Source organism: Gymnoscopelus braueri (genome assembly GCF_963280865.1).
Source record: "Gymnoscopelus braueri genome assembly, chromosome: 9".
In the NCBI taxonomy this organism is placed as follows: domain Eukaryota; kingdom Metazoa; phylum Chordata; class Actinopteri; order Myctophiformes; family Myctophidae; genus Gymnoscopelus; species Gymnoscopelus braueri.
In genome coordinates, this window is record NC_137610.1 from 32,027,570 (window position 1) to 32,052,687 (window position 25,118).

Genomic DNA, 25,118 nt, shown 5'->3' on the forward strand with positions numbered 1-25,118 from the left:
ATCCCCATATACTTTGGCTATTTGAAAATGGCAGATCTACAAGCTCACTTTGCGACGAGTTGTGAGCTTGTAGATCTACTATTTTCAAAAGATTTGTATACATTTTTAGAACACTTGAGAAATAGGACATTCTTCATAATGAGTACTTTTACTTTTGGTACTTTAAGTACATTTTAATGCCAATACTTTTGTACTTTTACTCAAGTAAATGTTTAAATCCGGACTTTTACTTGCAACAGAGTATTTCTATATTGTAGTATTGATACTTTTACTTAAGCAAAAAATGTCAGTACTTATTCCACCACTGCTACTTATGTTATAACTTGAGGAAAAGTATGAAACGTTGTATGAATGAAATGCCTCCTCTCTTGCAGCGGTGGGGTGGTCTTTGGTCTTGGCACAGGAAGACCCGGGTCAGTGCACAAAGGGCAGCTGCTACCCGGCCACCGGAGACCTCCTGATCGGCAGAGCCCACCAGCTCCACAGCACCTCAACATGTGGAGTCCACCAGCCAGAGCCCTTCTGTATTGTCAGCCACTTACAGGTAATGTGCTGCTGCAGTCTCCAAGCAAATCATTGCTTTCTTCTCTATTTCTAGCAGAAGAACTGTTTCGTAGGCTATGTTTTTCCAACAAAGGTGGCCCTTGTCTGACTTGACTGGTCGTAATCTTATCAATTTAATAATAACCGTGTAATTAAAACAATAAAAACCTTAGAGAGTACATTTCATTACATGGAATGTAATTAAATGTACTCGCTAAGGTTTTTATTTCACAAGTGTCCTCAGATCAGATCTTAACATAGTGGCTCAAATCAGTCCAGAATAGAGAAATTAGGCCTACTCCATATTAACCTATTTCCTAGCAGCTCATGTGCGGTCAAAATTCAATAGAAAAGTTCCAGGATAACCACGTCTAATACTTAAAAATCATCACAGTTCCCTACTTAAATTGCCTCTTGTTGTAATGTTGTTGTGGGAATTTTGGCATTCACTTTATTACATTCAATGAAAGGTTTATAGTCCAGCTCATGTTTACTGGGGGTGGAATTTATGAATAAACATAATTCCAACTTTTCTTGAACCCCTGCTTTGTCAGTGTAGGAGTGTGCAGCAAGAGTGGAGGAAGGGATGGTTCTTGAGTTTGAGGACCCTCTGTGACTTGTCTAGACTGTTTCCTCTGCTGCAAAATGCACCCCTATTAAGAACGGTTGAGGTTGATGGTGACCAACAAAAGATTTTTTGGAAGTCTTTTCTTGAAGTGAATTTGTGTCTGTCAACATCTTCCACACATCAGGGTTTATTGTTCTCGCCCAGACAGACATGGAAGTGGTTGCTGAAATGTTTAACTAGTCCTTACAGAGCCAAACGTCCCAAGAGGTTTAAGGGCTGAACTTCAAAAGACTTTTATCGTACAGTATGTTGGCTCTTCTGATTAATTCCCTTTTTACAGTTCAAACAAATTGCACCCAGATGTAAAAATGTTCCCCCTAAATTATTTTCTTAGTTGTTTTTCTTAGTACATTCAGTTCCTAATCTGCTTATTATAGATATATCAGATACGTTCATACAAAAACACAATAATGCACTGTAAAGATCTGGAATGCAGGGAGGCTTTGGTCCTGACCTTTCTGTGTCTGATCTGTGTAGACAGAGCCTCAAATTAAATCAGTATGAATTGAAGCATGGCTTGAGTATTCTAATTTTAAAATGTAATTTGACCTAACGTTATCACTGAAATGAAGAACACGTTGATGGAGGATTTTCCCCCTAACCCATTTTAAATTGCTTATCCTGACAGGAATGTAAGTATTTTTTAAAGAAGCCTTAAATAAATAATGTTTGACCCCCCCCCCCCCCCCCACACACACACACACACACACACACACACACACACACACACACACACACACACACACACACACACACACACACACACACACACACACACACACACACACACACATGGTGGCCAAATGAATCATCCATTGTCTGCTCCAGATTAGACTACCCTGGTAGAACTAACCAACTAATCCTGAGGGTTAATTTAACACAAGGGTGTGTAAAAATGGACCCTATTTGAGTTAAATATATGTTCTGTGTAGACTAGGGAGAATACAATGTGTTTCATTTAAAAGTTACTGGTACTGTCAGAAGTGCCTCCTCAACATGTCCATGAATGAGCTCTTCAAAGCCCAATCCTTATCTCCTCTCCTTCCATTCATTGGAAGAAATCAGCACGGCATCAGAGGAATTTCTCTTGACAATACTTCTTCTCTTTTCTCGTCCTCTCCCTGTCGCCCCCCCCCCCCACCCTCGTTCTTCAGGAGGAGAAGAAATGCTTCATGTGCGACTCCCGGGACATCATAGACGAACGCATGAACGAGAGCAGTGGCCACCGGATTAGGAACGTCGTCACCACGTTTGGTCCCAACCGCCTTAAGACCTGGTGGCAGTCAGAGAACGGTGAGTTGTGGTGGGAACACAAGAAAACGCCATCTAGATTTCACGAGGTCAATCAAATGTCACTCCTTTTTGTGTTCCCTCTCTCTCCTCCTATTGCTTGGCCCGTAACCAAAGGTCCTAATCAGCCTATAGGAGGACAGATAACATCAAAGGGAAAGCCCAGCAATGGTTGACCAGCTAGACACCATGACCTGGCTGTGAACGCTGGGAATTACAGGGCTGACCCTTGGGAATGATTACCTTTATGAGGTCAGGATGTAGCTTGGCTTGTAAATCTCTGGAAAACACTATTATTAGCGTTATTAATGCTCAGAGAGGCGGGCGGGAACAGGGCATTTTATTTACACCACAAAATGGGTCCCATTTTTATGGGCCGCGAGTACATATCACTTTTTTTGTTCCCTACATGTTGTTTTTAATTATTATTTTTTCAAAAGATTTATTACAACAGGTCGCATAGCGACTGACCTTGTAGATCGGCTATTTTTGGGTCCCGGGGAGACATAAAAAAAAGTTTCAACAAGTTTGGGAAACAGTAATCTACACTGCAAACTCCAGAATTTAACCCAGAGTGTAAACTGACTCATATGGGAATTTGTTTACACTCTCAGAGTTAAATGAATGCTCAGGATTTCGTAGTGTATCATGCTGGTTTGGAAATACATTTCACTTACTTAAAAGACTTGAATGTTTTTTATACATGCACAATTACAGGGATGTTTCTGGATCAAACCGGATCCACTGGATGCAATAAAGACATCTAAATCAAATATAGGAGCCATACTGAGAGAGACATGAATTTGAAGTTGTTTTGTTTTTCTAACCCAAAAAACATTAATCCAGGATGACTTGTCTTCCAGTAATTCATTTGAGAGGTCTTTGCGGTGCTTTAGGGGGAGGGTGGGGGTGGGAAAGAGCAGTGGGAAGATTTCTCCGGAAGAACAGGAGGGATGTTAATTCTCAGTGGACTAGCTGCCAGACAGACATGAGGAATGTTTCATTCATTCATGCAGAACTTACTATTGCCCTGTAGTAGAACCATTATCATCTCTGACCTAGTAGGCACCAGTTCTGTACTGTCTTTGGCAATTGGAAACTGAGGTTTTCATGTGGAACGCAAAATTGCAACTCGACTAACTGAAAAAATGTCTTAAAAGTTCATCCAAGGACGGATATACTGTAGACCAATATCATCCCACCATGGAACATTAGTCATGCACACAGCAAGCTCTTTTGCTGTAATTTGCTTTTCATTCAACGTGTAAATATGTTTCAAATGAGCATTACACTGGAACGAAGAGATTTGATGGCTCATTTGTTAATAGCTGCGTAAAAGCCCTGCCGACATGCATTAAAACCCAGAAAGCAGAGGAGCACTAAGAGTCAAGCTGTGAAATCTATCTATTTTTCCTTTAAAATAATTACTTAGAACTTAATGATTTCAGTTTACATTGTACTGCGGTGAGGCAGGGACAGTGAGGATAACTGATGTATCTCACTTGTTTTTCTTGGCCTGGTGAAAATCCAGCTCGCTGTTGATGTTTTCATTTCTCTCTCTCCTCTTCCTCTCCCTGTAAAGTTTGACGATGTCCCACTTTTTAAGAGTACTTTATCTCTTGAAATTCAATCTCTGCTTCTCTCTCTCTCTCTCTCTCTCTCTCTCTCTCTCTCTCTCTCTCTCTCTCTCTCTCTCTCTCTCTCTCTCTCTCCGCTTGCCCCATATGTTCTACTCTAGTCTATCTTTCTTTCTGTTTGCCCCCTGTCCTCATTTTGTCCTACACAGTTAAATGTTCATTTAACTCAGAGAATATTGGAATGTTGTTAAAGTTAGCAGCATGTTGGCAACTTATATGATTTAGAGTAACTTTAAAAGAGTTACTTAAAACTTAAAAGGTGTGCAACAAGTTGCAACAATAGAAAGTTAAATGCACAAAGCAAAATGAGGATATAAAAAAAATTACATGTCGTTATAAAGCCCACACTAAATCCTCTATTTCCTGCTCCCTTTCATTCCCAGGCAAGGAGAATGTGACCATGCAGTTGGACCTGGAGGCCGAGTTTCATTTCACCCACCTTATCATGACCTTTAAGGTAGGCAACGAATGAGAAGCAGTCTGGACAGCCTCAGTAGGGGGGTGTGAGGGGCCGGATGGCCCACAGCAGGGGGGCCCGGAGGGCGTAAGAGGATGCTGGGTCCAACTTCAGATTAGCTAGTTCTCCCTGGGAGGTCTATTCTTTCTCACTCTCTTTCTTTCTCTTTCTCTGCTTCGCACTTTGTGCCTCTCTTTCTCTCTCTCTGACTATGTGTTTCTCTCTCTCACACACACACATACAGCTGTGGGTGAGTTTGTGGAATGTGGGGGAAAAAACTCAAACCAGTCTTAGGTTATGATCTCTGTGCGTCTGGGTCGTATCGCTTTTCTCAGCAAGAGCAGAGCTGCCTGAGGATTTATTTACTGTACAAAGTCACATACAGAATCCTGCCAGGCTCAAGTGAAGTCATCAAGTTCATGTGGAAGTTTAACAGCTGTGCAACTTCGTTCACATTATACAGCGTGTGCAGGGAAGACTGAACTGCAAAGACAAGACTGTAATTCAGTCAGAAATACCCGCAGACCTGATTTTTGCCTGTGTGAGCACAGCTTTTAGTTATGGAAGGGAGATGATGCGATACACTGTGAAAGCCTCAATGTTAATTAAACTCAACACGTCTACATTTGTACACTCGCTGAGTTACAAATTGATAAATTAACAGTGAGGATTTTACTGTGTGCACAGGTACACTGGGACTGGGACATTTAATTACAGTATTGGCCAAATGGATGTTTTATGTCTTCACGAGATGATCAGCGATATTTGAACACGCAAGACCACATCTGCGCTGTACCTGGACAAATGCCAATGGGAGTGTCGATGTCAACACCTGTATTGACTCAAACTCCTAATTTTGTGTTGGATTATAGTAGATTATATAAGCAATGAAGGGGCAGTGCCACACATTTCAGTTGGCACTGAAGTCAACGAACACCTGTGTTTACTCAAACAAACACATTTATATTGGATTACATCAGATTGCTGCTGTGTTTGCACACATGATCAAAAAGATCAGCACTGTGTCAAGCCATTCATTTCCTATTGTTTGTAATTTACATTAAAGAGAGAAAATAGCCAGCACCCAATAAATGTCCTTTTCACATTATTTTATTTATATTTATAAATAAATATAATATTTTATATTTATTTAGTTTATTTACCTCTCCACTGACAGAACAACGACGCGTTGTTCTGACGCGTTTCAACCTAACAGAAACGTGTCTGTTGTTCTGTCCGTGGAGAGGTAAAACAAGCCTCTGTAGTGCTCAAGATTTTGTATGCTGGTGGAACTCAATTCTTCTCATGTGTATTCACTGCTTTATTTGGCATTGAATGTGCTCCACAGATGTGTCTGGTTGGGGAATGATATACAATGACAACATCACAGCACAACATAGGATAATATGTTTTCCATTGCTGTTATTGCCAGCAGATAGTGTAGTATTTCAAATGCTTGCCACTTATCTCTTAGCGTTCTCACTGCCTTCCTCAATGAAGCAAAGAATGAGTAGGAAAAAACATATATACAGTGCAATATATACAGTGCAAAATGTGTGTTCATTTAAAAATTGACCTTAAGAGTCAGTAAGTTGCTGACAAGTATGTTTTATCTCCCTTCTCCACAGACCTTCCGACCTGCTGCCATGGCGATTGAGCGGTCATCTGATTTTGGGAAGAACTGGCAAGTATACCGTTACTTAGCCTACGACTGCGATTCATCCTTCCGTACCATATCCCAGGGTCCCATGCAGAAAGTGGACGATGTCATTTGCGATTCACATTACTCTGACATCGAGCCGTCCACCGAAGGAGAGGTATGTTTGTTTTCACTGTTAAAAGTTACCAGGAGTCATTACTGATTTGTAGTTTTATGTAACTTTTAGGCTATATGGATGAGTGTGCAGGTGTCAGTATACTGACATGGTATTCTTGTTTCAGGTCATTTTCCGTGTTTTGGACCCTGCATTCCACATTGACGACCCGTACAGCCCAAGAATCCAAAGTATGTACTGGTGACTTCAGGTTGCTGTGTTGTCTCTTCATAAATAAGCTTCATCAAATGATTTTGAAAAAGGAAAAGAAATACAACTTAACTGAATCTGGCTCCCAGTAATCTGCATTTGACAAATTCTGTAAACCAAATAAAATCGAATAGATCAACTATAATGGTTGAAAGCTCACTGATTGCAACTGCTAACAAATACCATATTTTCTCTCCAGACATGCTGAAAATCACCAACCTCAGGGTGAAGTTCACCAGGCTCCACACACTGGGGGACAACCTGCTGGACTCTCGGGTGGAGATCAAGGAGAAGTACTACTATGCCATCTATGATATGGTGGTCCGAGGGAACTGCTTTTGCTACGGGCACGCCTCCAAGTGTGCCCCCGTCGACGGGGCACTAGCAGTGGAGGGCATGGTGAGTCTGTGGAAGCTTGTTTCTACTGTTTCATGGTCATGGTACAGTTACCAAAGCACAGGGCAATAGCTACACAGTATGTCCATTGGTGGCATAGAGATTAACGTTTAATATATACCTCCTCACTCGACCCTTTTGAGCTTGGTGTGTCAGGGCCTGTGTGTGTGTGTGTGTGTGTGTGTGTGTGTGTGTGTGTGTGTGTGTGTGTGTGTGTGTGTGTGTGTGTGCGTGTGCGTGTGCGCGTGCGTGCGTGCGTGCGTGTGTGCGTGTGAGCGTGCGTGCGTGTGTATCCTGTTTTATTTGGCTTGTGTCAGGAAATATGATTGGTGTTACTCTTAGTCATCATCCAAGATTGTGTTTATTTGTGAGCCTGGGTTGTAGACAGCTGGAAGTATGTTTCTGTTTATTCATACTTATGTGTGAGAGAGTATTGACAAAGGAAGAAAAGCAAACAATGCGGTTCCTGTTTAGTCTGTGTTATCCCCTGTTTGGTTTTATACAGTCTCCTTCTCCCCCAGACCGTAAAGCTCAGTATGAAATTAATGAGCATGCCAAATCTGTACAAAGCCTACAGTAAATATGTTTCAGAATTGTTTAAATGTACTGATGTACAGGCAGGCTCGCATTTTCATCATGCCGTACAGACTTCAACCTAAACCCTTATTTTAGTCACAACTTTAAGTGAACTCTGAAATTTACTGAACAAAGACATTAGTACATCAGCATATAACTAAATTTCTATCTAATTTATAATTACACGCACACACACGCACACGCACGCACGCGCGCGCACGCACGCACTGACCGCAGCCCCCTGAATCAGCATGCCAAATGTTCCCAAAGCACAGAGAAAGATAAACCCAGGCTATTAGGCGTTGCTTTGTTTCCATGATTTTTGTGTTTTCCAAATATATTTGAAAAACAGGCTGCTCTTTTATTACCCATTCATTGTCCAAGCTAGCCTACAACATAAGTTGTCTGTCATGTGGTCATTAGTAGCATATCTGAGTCATTGGGCCAGTATGTCTCCATTGTCCTCACAGACTAACACAGACCAGATGTGATGAGGGTGACAATGTAAACATTTCCTGCTCCCTCTCAAAGGGGTTGTACACAGATGAGGCTGGAATGAAAATATCTCTGATATTGTTCCTCTGGGCTTTCCAGCCATGCTTTTTTTAAATCAGGGATATGGATGTCTTTATTTCAGGAAGTGTTTTTGGCATGCAGCTCCCATCAGCTGTTCTCTTTCTGCTTTTGGGGTTTATTGATAATGTTCAGTCATGATCAAAATGAGTTGGTCAAGATCATAACTCAAACGTTTTTTTGACCTTTGTGTGGTGTTTTCTCAGGTCCACGGTCACTGTATGTGCAACCACAACACCATGGGGCTGAACTGTGAGAAGTGCCAGGACTTCTACCATGACCTGCCATGGGGACCTGCAGAGGGACGCAACACGAACGCCTGCAAAAGTCAGTACCCATTATTTATAAGAAAAACCTTCCCATAACCCATGTAGGTCAAATACAGAAAATAACTGATCTACATGTTCACAGCATGTCACAACGTAATGCGTTGTAATCTTGTAGATCAGCTATTTTGGTTGAATGTTCGCATATGACATGCCCAGAATCAGGACATTACAGTTAATTGTCTTCCATAAATCCAAGTGAATTATTTGACAGTCACTGAGGAGAGATTCTTGTGTCATTGTCTCAGATAATCCTTTCAGCTCACCAGGGTATTTGTATTTGTTCAGCAAACAAGAGTAATTGCATTGCCTGTTAGCCGTGTTTACAACACAACATCTGGCTGCTGTAAACAATGAATGAGTGTTTATTGTTGTCCTGCCCACCCCACACCCGTACCCTCTCTCACACTTTCTTTCACTCTTGTCGCCCTATAGAGTGCAACTGTAACCATCACTCCAACGACTGCCACTTTGACATGGCGGTGTACATGACTTCGGCCAACGTTAGTGGTGGAGTCTGTGACGACTGCCAGCACAACACGATGGGCCACAAGTGTGAACAGTGCAAGCCTTTCTTCTACCAGCACCCTGAGAGGGACATCAGGGACCCCAACGTCTGTGAACGTAAGTGGCCCCGAGTGCACAGCTCTCATCACAGCCTGATGTGATTTCGTTTTTTAGAATGTTTCTCAAACCTTTTGATGATGCCAGGGAAAACCTACACAGTCAAATCTTCAGTGTTAAAGCTGCAGTCCGTAACTTTAATGTCCAGGATTTGAACCTAGGTCTCTCATACGAGAGACCGAATTCTACTGCTAGGCCAAGAGGCAGTCCCTGCTTGGCTGGGGGGGATATTGCGCATGATCTGCAGGCAGTACTACTTGTCAACCTTTAGGTGTCCTACCCAACACCAGGGTCTACATGTTCTCAATGGACGAGTAGGGTGACCACCTCCAACCACTGCAGATGTACTAGTCATATTGTAACATACTAATTTCTTAAACTAAGTTCTGTTTAGTTGCAGCAGCCATTAACTTCACTCTGAGAGTGTACAAATGTAACCAAATTGACGTGTAATTTGTACACTCTCAGAGTTACACTTGGATAAATTAACATTGAGGATTTTACTGTAAGATCCGCTGAGATAAAAGAAAAATGTCTTCCTGATTCAATCAAGGAAACGGGGTCATTGACAAACCCTGCAGACAAACAACAGACAACAATGTACTATGCATAGGAAAATGTAGTAAAAAGAATTATGAGATACTAACCAGGCAGAAGTGAAATAAAGTTACCTGAGCAGTCGAGAGTCGACCCACGAGAAAAGTAGCAGAATTATCCATAAATCCAGACACCCACCACATACAGTACGTGTTCCCTCTTTCATACACTGTTCAAACCACACCCTCTCATCTTTCCAACACTAACACCCTTTTGTTTTCAGCACTTCTCTCATATATTTTCTTTTCCTCTCCTGTCTGAGTCTTTGATGAGACCTCTGTGGTCAGGAGTTGAGAGAGAACACCTGGGCTTTGAAGCGTTATCAGCTTTTTCTCCTGTGAATCCCGACCCTAACCTCAGCGCCTCTGAGCTGTGCTCATATATCATCTCGGGCTCTATTCAGAGCCAGATTTGAACAAACCACTAATTAGGGATTTCGGACTAGGCAAGAGGCGTTTCCCCGCAAAATTCGGTATTCTATGGCACCCCCCTCACCCGCCAAACACCTGAGCTACCCGTTACATTATGCATAGGTGTGGTTTGGGCGTTACAATGATAAAACCAATCACCGTGCCAGAAGCCATTGCCTTTAAGAGAAGACTGCGCTAGCCGTCATCCCGATCCAATATATGCTCTAGCCTATCTACCTGTCTGCACTGTTGCCTGGTCTGATTATTATAAGCCACATTGGGCTTGTTTTCCTTCTTTTTTTATTTTATCCAAATACATTTTTATATTAATTTGTAGCCTATTGTGTTCACAATAAGCTTGTCATATTAGTCAGATCCGGAATAGTATATGAAAGCCATTTAAAATATGTATACTATTGGTACACACCGGCTGCTCCCAAATAATTAATTACATCATGTTGCGACAACGCTCCTACGTGGTACACAGACAAACAGTAGCACATGGGTATAATAAATTGGACAGTTTTAGGAAAGGTCTATAGCCTATATACTCACGTTGGCTGTATTGTTCTATTTCCATCATTCTAATGGATTCCAGGGGTGTGTAAACATCTCTGTAGTAGCTCCATAGTTTCCTCTGAAGTGACGCATTTAAAGTTAACTTACATCCATATTGTCCCCGTTATCTTTCATCATCCACCTTTGTTCAGTAATCCCGAACAGAGCTAAACTTTAAGTTTACATCAATCAAAGCCTCTCAAACCCAGACACATTGCTGCGATGCGTATGTGCGTCGCCTACCCAAAATAACAGACATCCAAGCTATCAACGGCGCTGCGTCATGTCGTGTCGACAGTTACAGATCTGTTATTTTGGACAGCATACAATGAGGCGCGCGCGCGCCACGGAGAACCCGACACTAAACCAAAAATATTACATTACGTGGTCAACAACATACTAGACATGTAACTTGCTTGGAGCTTTTAATGCAGTGGTTCTCAACCTGTGGGTCGAGACCACAATGGAGCACCCAACGCCTGGCGAGCTTGTAGATCTGCTATTTTCACAATATTTATCTGTGGAACCGAGTCAAACAAAATGGGGGGGGTCCCCAGTTCAAATATGGTTATTTTGGGGGGTCATGAACGTAGCGTTTGCATGGGAGGCGTTGTGAGCTTGTAGATCTGCTATTTTCAAATAGCTGATGTATATGTTAGAGTGCTCATGTGGCCCATAGTCGCTTGACTCGCTTCTTTTGGGCTGGTTTTCCTAGACCTGGTTGCTTGTTAGTTGTTTTTCCTCACAACACTGGCACTGATGATAACTAGACGGCAGCCGTCATAGAATCAAAATGACCCCGCTGGGAGTGGTGGTGGCGTTTGTGGTAGAGTGACCATGGGTTTGTATGACGAGAGATAGCGCATTTGCGGTAGAGTGAGCATGGGGTTGTATAGAGAGAGATAGCGCATATGCGGTAGAGTGAGCATCGGTTTATATGAAGAGAGAGAGCACATTTGCGGTAGAGTGAGCATGGGGTTGTATAGAGAGAGATAGCGCATATGCGGTAGAGTGAGCATCGGTTTATATGAAGAGAGAGAGCACATTTGCGGTAGAGTGAGCATGGGGTTGTACAAAGAGAGAGAGGCATTTGCGGTAGAGTGAGCGAGCATGGGTTTGTATAAAGAAAGAGCGCATTTCACACACAGATCATTCATATATTACCAAGATTTAATGAGAAATAAGGCTTCTTTAGAAAAATGACTGACGGGCTGGGCTGGGTCTAATTTGTCAATTATTAGTCGAGCCGGGCTGAAATATTTAGGGGATATGAAAGCTCTAGTTAGTAGTTTGAAGTGCTCATGTGGCCTTAGAGTTGCTTCTTTTTGTTTTCATAGACCTGCGGACTGCGTTGCTTATTTCTCTCCAAGGCTGGCAACACGGCTCATGGTCCAACGCACAAAGCCATTGTAGTGTCTGTGTGCACTTGACGGGTGATTTTATAAACCAGCGGGTGCTTCTAGAATCCACTATCCCCCGTCCCCAAGCCGTACCCATGTGTGTCTGTAGAATTGCAATGTGGGGGATATAGCAACAACACGCCCACAGGCACACCTCCACGCGCAAATAACGGCGTCGGCATAATGGTGACGGGTAGAGCAGGTGCTAGAATAACCTATTGGGGCGGCGCAGGTCCATTATCCCGATTACCGGGGAATTTTTGGCCTGAGAATGGGGCCCCTCATGTCCCCCTGGCGTTTCATCGGTTGAAACACAAGGGGCTTAATGAGGCCTTGAGGGGCGCCCCAGTCAAATGTGTGGTGAGGGGATCGTGTGTGTCGGCGGCGCTCGCCGACACACACGTGTTTTGGGTTTTGAGAGGCGGTTAGGGGTTGCGCCGAGGCTCCTATGGCCGCTGTCGGGAGGAAACCAAAACATTGGAAATGGGGGGAAAAGCCTGTGTTTCAATGGATCCAATGTAGTTATTATTTAGTCACAAGCTCTTGTTAATACTTTTGATTGGTTAAATATTTATAAAGGCCAGAAGCAGACTTAACCACTTTCGACCTGCCATTCCTATTTTGGGCATATCATTATAATGTAGATGAACATTTTCTAAAAGGTTTTAGAAAATAGCAGATCTACAAGCTTATAGCTTTGAGTGACACAGTCATATGGCGAAGGATAAAATAGGGGATTCATAAAGAAAAAAAAAGATAAGATAGAAGATAAAATATGGAGATACAAGGTTTCTGCCCAACAGTGACGATATGTCGAAGGGGAGGGGCTTTGATATTTGAATGAGTTGTGTTAATGCCCTCTCCAATACTCCCATGCATTTACACTTGTCATGTCTAAATATTCCATCATACCTCTGCATCATTGTCATTCACCTCTCTGCCATCCTTATCAGGTCATTCTGGCCTCCTACAGCATTTGCTCTGTGATTCGCTAGCTGTCACTTCCATTCGTTACCCCGTCTATTGCGTGTGAACGAACATGAACGCTTGACATTTTCCTGTGACGTTAAGGATTGCCTTGAAAATATATATTTAGGTCTTTTAAAAAGGAGAGCACAGTGCTTCCTGCTTCTGAGTTCAGATGCAACGTTGTGTTCTGTAGGGGCCTTGGATATTTCCTTTCCTTTGTTTTCAACTACAGCAAGAGTGGTCTCTTTGTTAGTTATTGTTTATTGTGGGTATGTTTTTCTTGTCTCATCATTCTATATCTGTCACTCCATGAACATTGAATCTTGCCATGCTCTTGTACGCTAACTGATTGATTGATTGAAGTCCTATCCCATAGAATACATAAACATACTGTATACAGTACACACTACACAGACAGGCAGACAGACAGGTTCATACTGTAGATAAGTAGGTTTTATTAATCCCAGTGAGTACAGCATAGCATACTACAATATTTCACACCTATCCGTGTTAAAAGCTCTAACCTTTGTCAATCTGTGCGTCTGCAGCGTGTAATTGTGACCCGGTGGGCTCTCAGAATGGCGGCGTCTGTGACAGGATGACTGACGTGCACACAGGCCTGATCGCTGGCCAGTGTCGCTGTAAGCCCAACGTGGAGGGCGAGCGCTGTGACCAATGTAAACCAGCCTTCTACGGCCTAAGTGACCACCCGCTGGGCTGTCAGGGTAAGGGGAAATATACATATATGACTATTGACTAACTAACCACATGTTGTTGTAAATGTGCATGAATAAACGTGTGTAGTTTATTGTTGTTGAACAAGTGTGTCAGGTAATCCAAATTCCTGAATCATAAACAACCAAATCATAACAGAATCCAAAGGTTAATTGAATTCTAAGAGTTAGTAAAACTGTCTAGGAACAAGACTGCAGATGCCTAAAACAAAACAGATAAGATATAACAAATATTTCTATGTCCTTGGAATCTTCATGTAAAATTGATTGATATAATTGAAGTCACAGATTTTCTCATTGTAATTTTGTATGTATAACTGTGTCAGCTAAATGCCTGAAATGTATTGCAATTGAATGGAAACTAATGGTGCCATTGTTTCATCTAGCCTGCACCTGCAATCCTTTGGGAACCATAGGGGGTGGAAGTCCCTGTGACTCAGACACAGGAGACTGTTACTGCAAAGGTCTGGTGACCGGCAGGAACTGTGACCAATGTCTGGTGAGTGTTGGATTTTTTAAAAGTTGAAAATAGGATTTATTTTATTTTTTATTATTAGATAACTATGTATGGAGGAGTATTGTAACACAGTAAAGCTGGTTCATTTGCCATGGTTAGAGAGGCTCTCCGTGCTCTATGGGTGTGTTCGGAAATATAGCACTAAGCACACTGGCCAATACAAACTAATAGGTGAGTGCGCTCCCGGTGCAACAGGCACATTATGCAAAAATGTTTTTAATAACATTTTTAATTATAATTTTTTATACATTATTTTCAGGGGGTGCTGCAGCCCCCTCAGCACCCCTACTTCCCGCGGCATGATGGCCGGTGTTGTATCGACATGTGTTCTCCCCTTAATTTCCTAATACGATTTGTAGTGGGTCTCGTGTACACACACACACACACACTCATTATAGTACATCTTTCCTGGCTTGTGGCTTTACCTCGGCTTGGTGTTACCACATAAGTGGTTTACTGGCTGTCCTTGCTAGCGTCCCGCCCCTGCAGCTGTAAATCTCTGGTCATGAAACCCCTCCACCCCACCCCACCAACCATCCCAACCTCAAAGAACATCCTTCCACAGGTTTTTAAGTGGTGGGAGGCCGGCAATAATGACATTGTTGAAGGCCTTGTTTAGTTTTTTTTAACGATACATGTTTGTGTGTGTGTGTGTGTGTGTGTGTGTGTGTGTGTGTGTGTGTGTGTGTGTGTGTGTGTGTGTGTGTGTGTGTGTGTGTGTGTGTGTTCTACAGCCTCAGCACTGGGGTCTGAGTAACGACATGGATGGCTGTAGACCATGTGACTGTGATGCGGGAGGAGCAGTTAACAATGAGTGAGTTCATACTTCAACTGTTTCAATGGCATCTTCTGAGGCAATTGCCTTATCTCATCCCGGTAAAATAGGGGGGGGTCACTTGCATAGTATAGTTTCATTTTGTCAGGAAATGTTTAACATTTAAAAAGAATGACTGCCCAAGGAAGGCCCTTGGTTAAAACAATGTCACCCATTGATTTGTTTTGGAAGAAATCTTATCTCTCTCTCTCTCTCTCTCTCTTCAGTTGTTCCCAGGAGACGGGTCAGTGTGTGTGCAGGGAACACATGTTTGGCCGGCGCTGCGACCAGGTCCAATCAGGCTTCTACTTTATTGCTCTGGATCATTACACCTACGAGGGAGAGTTCGCCCAGTTTGGACCTGTGAGTTTCCTTTCAACCATTTTTGAACTGAAAATGGGTTCAAAGTTTTTCATGCAGTGCTCTTCCCCGAATACATTTTCAACCTTTTTTTTCTTCTCATGACCAAAGCCTCACCCTTCATCCTGTCGGTGTCAATCAGTATTCAGGCATTATTCTTATGGGGCGGTTGGTTATAGCCTCCTTGCACTGACTGTTTTAGGATTCATTTTAGGGTTGTACTGATAAGTTTGAAAGCAGTGCATGGTTTTGGCCCCCAGCTATAGAGTTTTTTAATTACATGCGAGTCAGAGTGCAGCTTCAGATCATCAGGCAGAGTTCCTCCGGCTGTTCCTAAAGTCCAGAGTTGGCTTTTGTTGTCAGGGTCACTGCGATGTGTTTTTTTACTTAATGTAATTGTTGTTTTATTTTGTCATTCCACTTTCATTATTCTGCTGTAAAGCACACAAAAGTGCCATACACCTGAAGATTATTATTATAATGCTCCCATTTTCCATGTATTATCCGTCTGTAATTATAATCTAATTGATTCATCTTCCTCTCCTTCAGGGAGTGACGCTGGTACCAAGGCCACACCCACAGGACCGTAATCCCACCTGGACTGGTACTGGATTGGTCAACGTCCCCGAGGGAGCCTACCTCGAGTTCTCCATTGACAACCTTCCCTACTCCATGGAGTATGACATCATCATACGTTACGAGCCACAGGTATGAAGCCTCTTCTATAATATTTACACCCCAGCACATATGCTTAAGGTTGCAGGCTCTTAGTGTTTAGGGAAATTAGTCGCGGGGAAATTATTCTTGTGAAATTGTTATTGAAAACATTTTCCGCATCGTGCCTCACTACGCCTCATAGCTGTTGTAAAATCCACAGACTCTTGTGGTTTATTGCTTTAATTTAATTTACAAATGTAAGGGTTTGGTTATATCTGTACACTAGAGTTAAATTAACACGTAACCTGTTGTTTGTGTCATGTCTGCAGCTGCCAGAGCAGTGGGAGGAGGTGCTGATGACATTGATGCGTCCAGGGTCCATCACGGCAGACAGCCGCTGTGTCAACACCATGCCCGATGACGACAACCAGATGACCTCCCTCCATCCCGGCTCACGGTACGAGAACACACAGTGGAGGGCATGGGTTCATTCTCACTCTCGAGTATTAATTTAACGCTGAGAGTGTACAAATGTCACCATTGCACAAGCATCAAATGAACCAGATTTTACTGTGAGCTACACTGTCAGGGTTTCCAACCTTCTTTCCCATGCTCTCTGTCTTCATTTGTCTCTCTCTCTCCAGCTAATGCCTTGTCAAGTAGATATTAGTCCATGTTTGCCTGTGTAATGATGAGTCTACACAGTGGCTCTTTGCGTCCACCTGTGTTTAGATTACCTAAACGCAACTGTGTATAAACAGTGTCAAAACTTGTGTCTGTATTAAAGTGCATGGTTGTCTGTGTCTCCACAGCTATGTGGCTCTTCCCAGACCGGTGTGTTTTGAGACGGGTCTCAACTACACCCTTCGTCTCAGCCTTCCTCTGTACTCTGCTGCCAGTGACGTGCAGTCCCCGTACACACTGATTGACTCTGTGAGTACTCACACCGTTATAATGACATAACTGTTGAGGCTTATTTATATTTAGTCACGCAAGCCTGTCGACTAGTGTCGCTCAACATGATTTTCCCCCAGTGTTTTCAAGATCAAATACTTCTAATTGAGATGGTGTAATGGGTGTGTCGCTCACCCTTCACAACCATTATGTAGGCTACAGTTTACATTTACATTACAGTTACATTTTTATAACATATTTAGCAGATGCTCTTATCCAGAGCAACTTACAAGTGCAAGAACCCGTGTCAATAAATTACATGTTAAATTGTCACATGAGAAAAATAAAGTTGTGCTTCAGAGTAACTAAGATTCCAAGTAAGTGTTAAACCTAGCATCTGTCTAAACAACATGCTATATTTATATTATTCTAAGCATTTGTGGTCAAGCAAACAGTGTATATCTATCAAAGTAACATAACATGTGAACAAGTAGCCAACATACATCTGCATAGTATATATACTGTAGAATATATCTAAAAAGGTGACAAGAAGGGATGAGGAGTGCTAGGGGTTGAGGTAGAGTCTGAAGAGGTGAGTTTTCAGACTGTGGCATAAAATGGGGAGTGAGTGTGTTGTCCTGGGCGGTAGTGGGGTCGTTCCACAGCTTGGAAGCCAGGAGGGAGAAGAGTCTAGGAAACTTGGCTAGGGTGTTTTAGGGAAGTAACGCACAGACTTCCTGTGTTAGCCTAGCTAACCATATGTAGTACCATAGTTCTCTGTTTCTCTCAGCCTTCCATATTCTCAGGAGGGAAAATACTAATGGTTAAGTTAGCAAAATATAGCCTACTGATCTTGAGTGCTGCTTATTCCTCTAGAGCTGATTAATTATCACCAAAGTGTGAGCTAATATCTTCTGCACCGTTATGTCCCCTGCCATGCAGATCGTCCTGATGCCCCACTGTAGGAATCTGGATATATTCACAGGCTCAGAGGGAGGAGACTCCAGCAATGCATGGGAAACCTTCCAGCGGTACCGCTGTCTGGAGAACAGCCAGAGCGTGGTCAAAACCCCCATGACTGACATCTGCCGCAACTTCATCTTCAGCATCTCTGCACTGCTGCACCAGGGGGCCAAAGGTACATGTGCTATGTTGTTATACTGTACGTGGGAGCATGCAAGCGTGATTTGGTTGACATCGCATGATAGAACCCTCTAGGTGTACGTAACGTCACTCCTAGAAATGCCACACTAGATACGTTTCAGGTGGCAGAATGACAAAGCATGGTATATTCAAAATTTGTGGTCTTGTGGAGGCGCTGACTTAGGGGTGTGCCGAATTTCACCAAACGATACGATACGATATTTGGCTCACAACTTCGATACGATACGATACGCACTTTTTTTATTATAAAAAATATATGGGGGAGAAAAAAAGCAAATGCAAACAAATAATTCTGTTTTTGCATTATTCAGATATGCGAACTTGTAGCTTTTCAGCTACAATAGCCGTTTTGAATCCAAATAGGGCAATAGTGTGACACCTGACCCGAACAAAAAACAACATGTTGTCACCCTTTGCACCTCGGGGCTGTTTGCATGCCTGATTATTATTTTGTAAAAAAAAAAAAAAAAAATATATATATTTTTTTAACGATTTAAAAAAAAAAAAAAACGATACATATCGTCATGAAAACGTATCGCGATATATCGCGGGACGATATATCGGCACACCCCTGGTTGTTTTAAGACATGGTTAGACATTGGCCATGTAAGGCAGAAGGAGAATAAACTGTCTAGACACAATTGGATCACTGGAGACATTTACCATATATAAGTTATTTATCATCTTGTCAAAGTTTGCAAAACTCATTTAAGTCCCCCTGTCTCACTCTGCTGTAAAGGCTACTTCCTAATAAATCAGAAAATGTCAATTAAGAAAATAACTGAACTGCTGTTGACATGTTTTGCAAAAGTCAGACGAAATGTCATTCCAACGCTGACCTGTCACCTGACACGTCAATCTTCCTCCTATATTTTTCCATTTCCATCTCCAGTCTTGTCTTCTCATCAGCTGTTTCCATCCTATTGTTTCCTCCATCTGTGTTATCATCCCCTCCAGTCACTCTTATGTCATTACATACCATCCAGGCCCCCTTCCTGTGTCTTTTAGGCATGTGCTCTTTGTAAACCGGCTTCCGACCGATTTCACTCATCACTCTCGGTCTCTCGGTCACTTACGCCATGTCTCTGTCTGTATGTGTGCTTCATGTATGGGCATGCATAGGGCCTGCGGCGTGATTACATACTGCTGTGTGTTCTTCTTCCTGAGATGCAGCAAGGAACTTTCTTCTTGATCTGCCTGGCTCATAAATCTCTCACGTTGCTTTGTCACATTGAGGAAAAATATGTTTCCCTTAGGCAGTTTGTTTTATTAGGGGAAGATATTCCTCTTGTAATTTAACTGGACTTATAGAGATCTGTGAACTGGAGATGGTACTAAATAGAACAGAACAGAGTAGAGTAGAGAAGAATGGAATTGAACTAAATTAAATAGAACCGTTTAAAATGTTCTTAAGCCAAGGGCACAGATGACCGTTAAAAGGAAATTAAAGCAAATGTTGTCATGTCTCTGCAGGTAAAGTAAACAAATAGCTATGTCTGCAATCTCTGTGTTATTGGAATCCCAATTAGATGTATTCACTGTCTAGGAATGCTCAGAGGTTCAAACTGTCAGCCGCACAGATCATGTTATCTCAATTAGCTTTGGGCTTGTTTTTAGGTTCTCCTGAGAATAACCTTATCAGTCACATTCATCTGGCATCACAGTAAGCCCTCACAAAGACTCTTCTGGTTAGGGAGTCCTTTGGTCTCCTTTCTAGACCAACTTTAAACTGTGTTTAAATGATAATTAAAACCACATAATACAGACCCTTGATTGCATCATGCGTCTCATATCCTGTGTGTCCTCATTTAACCTACAGAATGGTGGTTTGGATAAGTTTTCAGCTTCAGTAGTATTTTGTTGTACACTTTACTTCACAGTGGCCTTGTACCATTATGTTATCCAGTATATACTATTTACGAATACTCAACTTCACCAAGCCAAATTTGTCATATGTGCAAAGCAAAAATATCTGGCAATTAAAACTATTCTATCTTCACCTGTTTTTAACCTGAATTATATCATGTTATTATGAGGATGTGTTACATGACATGAATGTTTGAATTTAATTCATTAATTAATTAATCCATATTTTTCCCAAGGACTATTCATAGTCCTTACTTTTCTTTTCTTTTTCTTTACTTTTCAAATCAATGAATCCGCATAAAGCCACGGTAACATAACTGTCATAAAAATGCAATGATGTCTAGTGTGTTGGAGTTACCCATCTCCATGAGCCATGTTGTGAGCTTATATATTGGATATTTTCACTATTATCATGCAGCAAAGTATATAAGCAGTTATCATAGTGTTGCATTAACATGCACTGACAATACACAATTCACCTATAGCATTGTTTACTACACTGGAGTAAGACAAGAGCCGTGATATCCATGAGGATTGAGGACACAAACACACAATAGAGAAGGTACATGTGAATACCTGTTGGATAGGAAGTTGCTTAGGGGCTGTTTATGGTGATAAAACGTCAGAAATCACACACACTAGTGTAGTGTGCAGGAAAACACACAAGATAGTCGTGCTTGTAGACACATGCCGAAGCACAGTTAACCACATCAACCAGGTGACCATTGTTTGGGAGAAAATGATAAAACGTAAAAAAATAATAATAATAATAATAATTTGGAAAAATAGCCAAAATAACTTATCTACAAGCTCACAGCTTGTACACACACACACACACACACACACACACACACACACACACACACACACACACACACACACACACACACACACACACACACACACACACACACACACACACACACACACACACACACACTTGCTCACACTTGCCTCAAACCACCTTCCTCTGCAATGACCTTGCAGGCACTCTGTCACTCCTCCACAGTTATCCCCCACTCTGTCATTCCTCCACAGTTATCCCCCACTCTCTCTTCTTGCTCTGTCCATCTTGCTTTCCACACCTCTTTTGACAGGTATAGGAGTCTATTGTGCTGTTGTCAGTGTGGGACGAATTATAAAGCTGCTACTGATGTAACCGTGTTGCTCTGTAATGAGACATGGCTTTTATTGTTATTAGATTAGAGATTGACAGAGGTTAATCTGCATGAAGTCTGTGATATAGTTTAACCTGTAATGTTATTGCATCATTTCTTTCTCTAACTTGTGTATCATTTTGAATCAATTTCCCAGCATGCCAGTGTGACCCTCAAGGATCCCTCAGCACAGTGTGTGACCCTAACGGTGGACAGTGCCAGTGTCGTCCCAACGTGGTGGGCAGGAACTGTGACACGTGTGTTCCTTCTACATACCAGTTTGGACCCAGCGGCTGCAGAGGTGACTACAATTGGAATGAAGCTTTGTCTACAGTGTGGACAGCTCTGTAGCAAACAGAGGCTTATGATATTGACACGTTTTGTTCAGCAAGATACGTTTAATGAATTAACACACTTTTTACGATTTTTTAACCACATAGGCAATTATGTGCGTTTTTTACTAAGTTTGAAACGCACATAATGGCTTTTTCATCTCACCGTTGTCATAGAAAACATACAACTCAAAAACCCTATGGTAAAAACCAATGAACCTGACATGGGAACCCATTGTGAACTTATTTTCTGGTTTTAGATCTACAAACTCTAGCACTCTACTGTATATTGCATTCTATTATTTCCCCATTAAACTAACCCTCTTCTTCCTCGCTCCCTCCGTTCTTCTGTCCTCTCCCCATACAGCCTGCGAGTGTGATCCTCAGGGCTCACACAGCCCCTTCTGCCACGAGTTCACCGGTCAGTGTGAGTGTGTTCCGGGGGCGTACGGCCCCCAATGTGATCGCTGCCTCCCGGGATACTGGGGATTCCCCAATTGTAGGCCCTGCACCTGTAACGGTCACACAGAGGAGTGTGACACGCGCAGCGGACTGTGCCTGGCCTGCAGAGAGTACACCACAGGACACAACTGTGAAAGGTTGGTCAACATATGCACTCGAACGATGGGTTGAGGGGTTTTGTCATTTGCTTGAGAACTAACGATCTGCACTGTAACATGTAGTGTGTTACTGACTTTTGACGTTCGACTACTGACAATAGGACAATCTTATCTTATACGCTAATAAGTATACAACTTCAAATGCGATGATTGACAATATTTCAGACTTATGTTATGGCCAGGTAGCTGTACAATGTAAGGTTCCATTAAAGTTCAACATCCCATTAAATCTAATGCCATTTTACTTCTATGCATCATGACTCATGCAATCCTCTTCACACAGGTGCCTGGACGGTTATTACGGTGACCCCGTGCTGGGCTCTGGTGACCACTGCCGCCCGTGCATGTGTCCTGATGGCCCTGGAAGTGGGCGACAGTTTTCCGGAGGCTGCTACCGCGGCTTGGACTACCAGGACTACCAGGTGTTCTGCATCTGCAACGCCGGTTACAGAGGTAAAGCTGAAAGCGCGGCATCAAACAGCTGCTAACCACATTCACCCAACACCCCTCTAAATATCCACATGATGGGTATGATTACATATCTGGCAGCACTTTGACACGCTGGAACTTGTTTCCCCTGGAAAACGGATATGCCGTGTGAGGTTGGTCCTGATGGAGGCTTTGTGGTTTTCCTCTGTGATGTAAACATATAGAGGTTGAGTGTGGAATGTGATATAGGGCTACATTTGATGAGATGTGTTATTATGCCAGGAAATGTAGAGGTAGTAGTTAATTTTACTGCATGGGTAGGAGGTGAGACTTGATCCTGCTCTGGATGAGAGTGTCTTTGTTGTGTTTGAACTGCATAATTAATGTACTTTCTCCTTTGTTCTTTATTTCCACTGAAAGAGTAGGTGTAATATTGTGTGTGGAGAGTGACATGTTTGATGTGTGGAAGGAATAATTAATGCACTTTCTCTCTTATTGGTGTTTCTCACGTCAACTCTTCTGGTTCATTGTCTTGTGTATCCCTGATTCCTGATTATCTCTTGAGGAGGAATTTTGTCTTACCAATGGGTTGAGAGTAATGTGTATTGTGTAGTCAGTGGTTATGTGTTGTCAGTAGTCAGGCAAAATACAAGATGGATTCTCTTAAAAGTATTTGCTGAATGATTAAATACTAACACAGACTGGTACCAGGGAATGACTATCAGGAAATTCAAAGCTGCTTGTGAATCGGAGACTTTTATTCCACATATCACCCTAAACATTTAGAGCTCCTCCCAGAGTCTGTTTATGAGTTGGAGTGCATGTTAGTGCATGTGAGTGTATGCCTATTCAGCATGTGTTTTGGGGCCTGTGACTGGGACCCTGCAGGGAGTGCTTGATAGCATTGCCGGTTTCAACAAGGCCAATCAAACAACACACACACTTTGGATCATCGATTCATGAGTTGTCACTATAAACTGATTGAATCACTGGATTCCACAGAAAACTGTGGTCACATGTCAGTGTGTTTTAGAATACAGGGACCCTTTAAGGCAGTAGCTGGGCAAAATGTTAATTACCTTACCGTAAAACATGTCTGGCAAATGCATTATATATGAAAATTAAAACCTGTGTGTCATACAATATGTTAAATGAAACTTATCAATCCTCTTCACTCTCTCTTTCTTTGTTTCTTGATTCTTTTTCCTTGCTTTCTGCAGGCGCAAGGTGTGACGAATGCTCCCCGGGTTACTATGGCAATCCCAATGAGATTGGCGGGCAGTGCCAGCCTTGTCAGTGTAACAATAACATCGACACGTTGGACCCAGGCTCCTGCAATGCCAACACAGGGGAATGTCTCAACTGCCTGTACCACACGGAGGGACATGGCTGTCAGAGCTGCAAGTTGGGATACTATGGAGATGCTCTTGTGCAGAACTGCAGAAGTAAGTTATTTGGTTGTTGTACGCAGATGATGCCATGGCATATTTTTGGGGACAAAGCCACCTCCACTTCCACAACGTGTTATGATAAATAGTAATACTGTATGAGAAATTTAAATATTTCTCACAATGCACACACATCACATTGTAATGAAACACGCAAGTATTCACAAATAAAACAAAAATAACATAGAAAGTTATCATTCCTGCCTGCATTGTAATGTATATATTCTGCCCACTTAGGATGTGTATGCAACCACCTTGGCACCAACCCAGCCACCTGCCCATCAGTGGGCGAGTGCCACTGTGAGCGCAGCAGTGGGCAGTGCCAGTGTCTTCCCAACGTGGTTGGCCAGTACTGTGACCTGTGTGCCCCTGACCACTGGAACTTACCCAGCCAGAGGGGCTGCGACACCTGTGACTGTGACCCCACCCACTCCTTTGGAACTTCCTGTAATGAGGTATGGCTTGTTGGAAAAGTAAAAGGGACACTGGGGGGTGTGGTCATATGATTTAACATCAAAGGTTTAGAAGTTTAGAACACATCATCCGGTAAGAAAATTGCCACAAGTTTAACCCACATATCATTTAGTGCTTGCCTGGCTTTAGCGTCTTCCTGGTATGTTAAATAACTTTTCCCACTTTTCTCGTTTTGTGTTTTCCTTAACATTCCTCCCTTTGTGTGAATTTTAAAGTATTGTTTTTATTTTCTGCTTTCCAGATAAGTGGTCAATGTTCCTGTATGCCAGGATTTGGAGGTCGGACTTGCAGGGAGTGCAGAGAGCTGTTCTGGGGAGACCCCGAGGTCAAATGCAACGGTGAGTTGAGTGCGTGCGTGAGTGAGTGAGTGAGTGAGTGAGTGTGTGAGTGAGTGAGTGCGTGAGTGAGTGTGTGTGTGTGTGTGTGTGTGTTTGTCCATTTCTCTTTCTGTGTGTGCCTGTGCAGACATGTGGGATCTCAAAGTTAATTGCTTAAACCCTATGATATAGCTATATGTAATAAAATATAGCCCTGGGAGACCCCAGTCAACTAAGTACAGCATATTATACTGTACTTAGTTGACTGGGGTCTCCCAGGGCTCTATACTTGGTTTGCTCCTTTTTTCTCTTTTTTCATCTCGTCGC

At 42.5% G+C, this 25,118-nt stretch overlaps 1 protein-coding gene across 1 annotated transcript in view; it reads left to right on the top strand.

The window, feature by feature from the left end:
* lamb1a (laminin, beta 1a) overlaps positions 1 to 25,118 on the top strand; it is a 38,521-nt gene that overhangs the window by 1,215 nt on the left and 12,188 nt on the right. The window contains exons 2-23 of the mRNA XM_080438352.1: positions 375 to 544; positions 2,326 to 2,464; positions 4,482 to 4,555; positions 6,184 to 6,372; positions 6,497 to 6,560; positions 6,779 to 6,978; positions 8,331 to 8,451; positions 8,886 to 9,074; positions 13,557 to 13,733; positions 14,129 to 14,241; positions 14,994 to 15,073; positions 15,301 to 15,436; positions 15,983 to 16,141; positions 16,420 to 16,547; positions 16,903 to 17,023; positions 17,927 to 18,122; positions 21,329 to 21,472; positions 21,871 to 22,102; positions 22,407 to 22,576; positions 23,773 to 23,997; positions 24,238 to 24,455; positions 24,716 to 24,812. Coding sequence (XP_080294478.1) covers positions 375 to 544; positions 2,326 to 2,464; positions 4,482 to 4,555; positions 6,184 to 6,372; positions 6,497 to 6,560; positions 6,779 to 6,978; positions 8,331 to 8,451; positions 8,886 to 9,074; positions 13,557 to 13,733; positions 14,129 to 14,241; positions 14,994 to 15,073; positions 15,301 to 15,436; positions 15,983 to 16,141; positions 16,420 to 16,547; positions 16,903 to 17,023; positions 17,927 to 18,122; positions 21,329 to 21,472; positions 21,871 to 22,102; positions 22,407 to 22,576; positions 23,773 to 23,997; positions 24,238 to 24,455; positions 24,716 to 24,812 — 3,342 coding nt within the window. The remainder of the gene's footprint in view (positions 1 to 374; positions 545 to 2,325; positions 2,465 to 4,481; positions 4,556 to 6,183; positions 6,373 to 6,496; positions 6,561 to 6,778; positions 6,979 to 8,330; positions 8,452 to 8,885; positions 9,075 to 13,556; positions 13,734 to 14,128; positions 14,242 to 14,993; positions 15,074 to 15,300; positions 15,437 to 15,982; positions 16,142 to 16,419; positions 16,548 to 16,902; positions 17,024 to 17,926; positions 18,123 to 21,328; positions 21,473 to 21,870; positions 22,103 to 22,406; positions 22,577 to 23,772; positions 23,998 to 24,237; positions 24,456 to 24,715; positions 24,813 to 25,118) is intronic.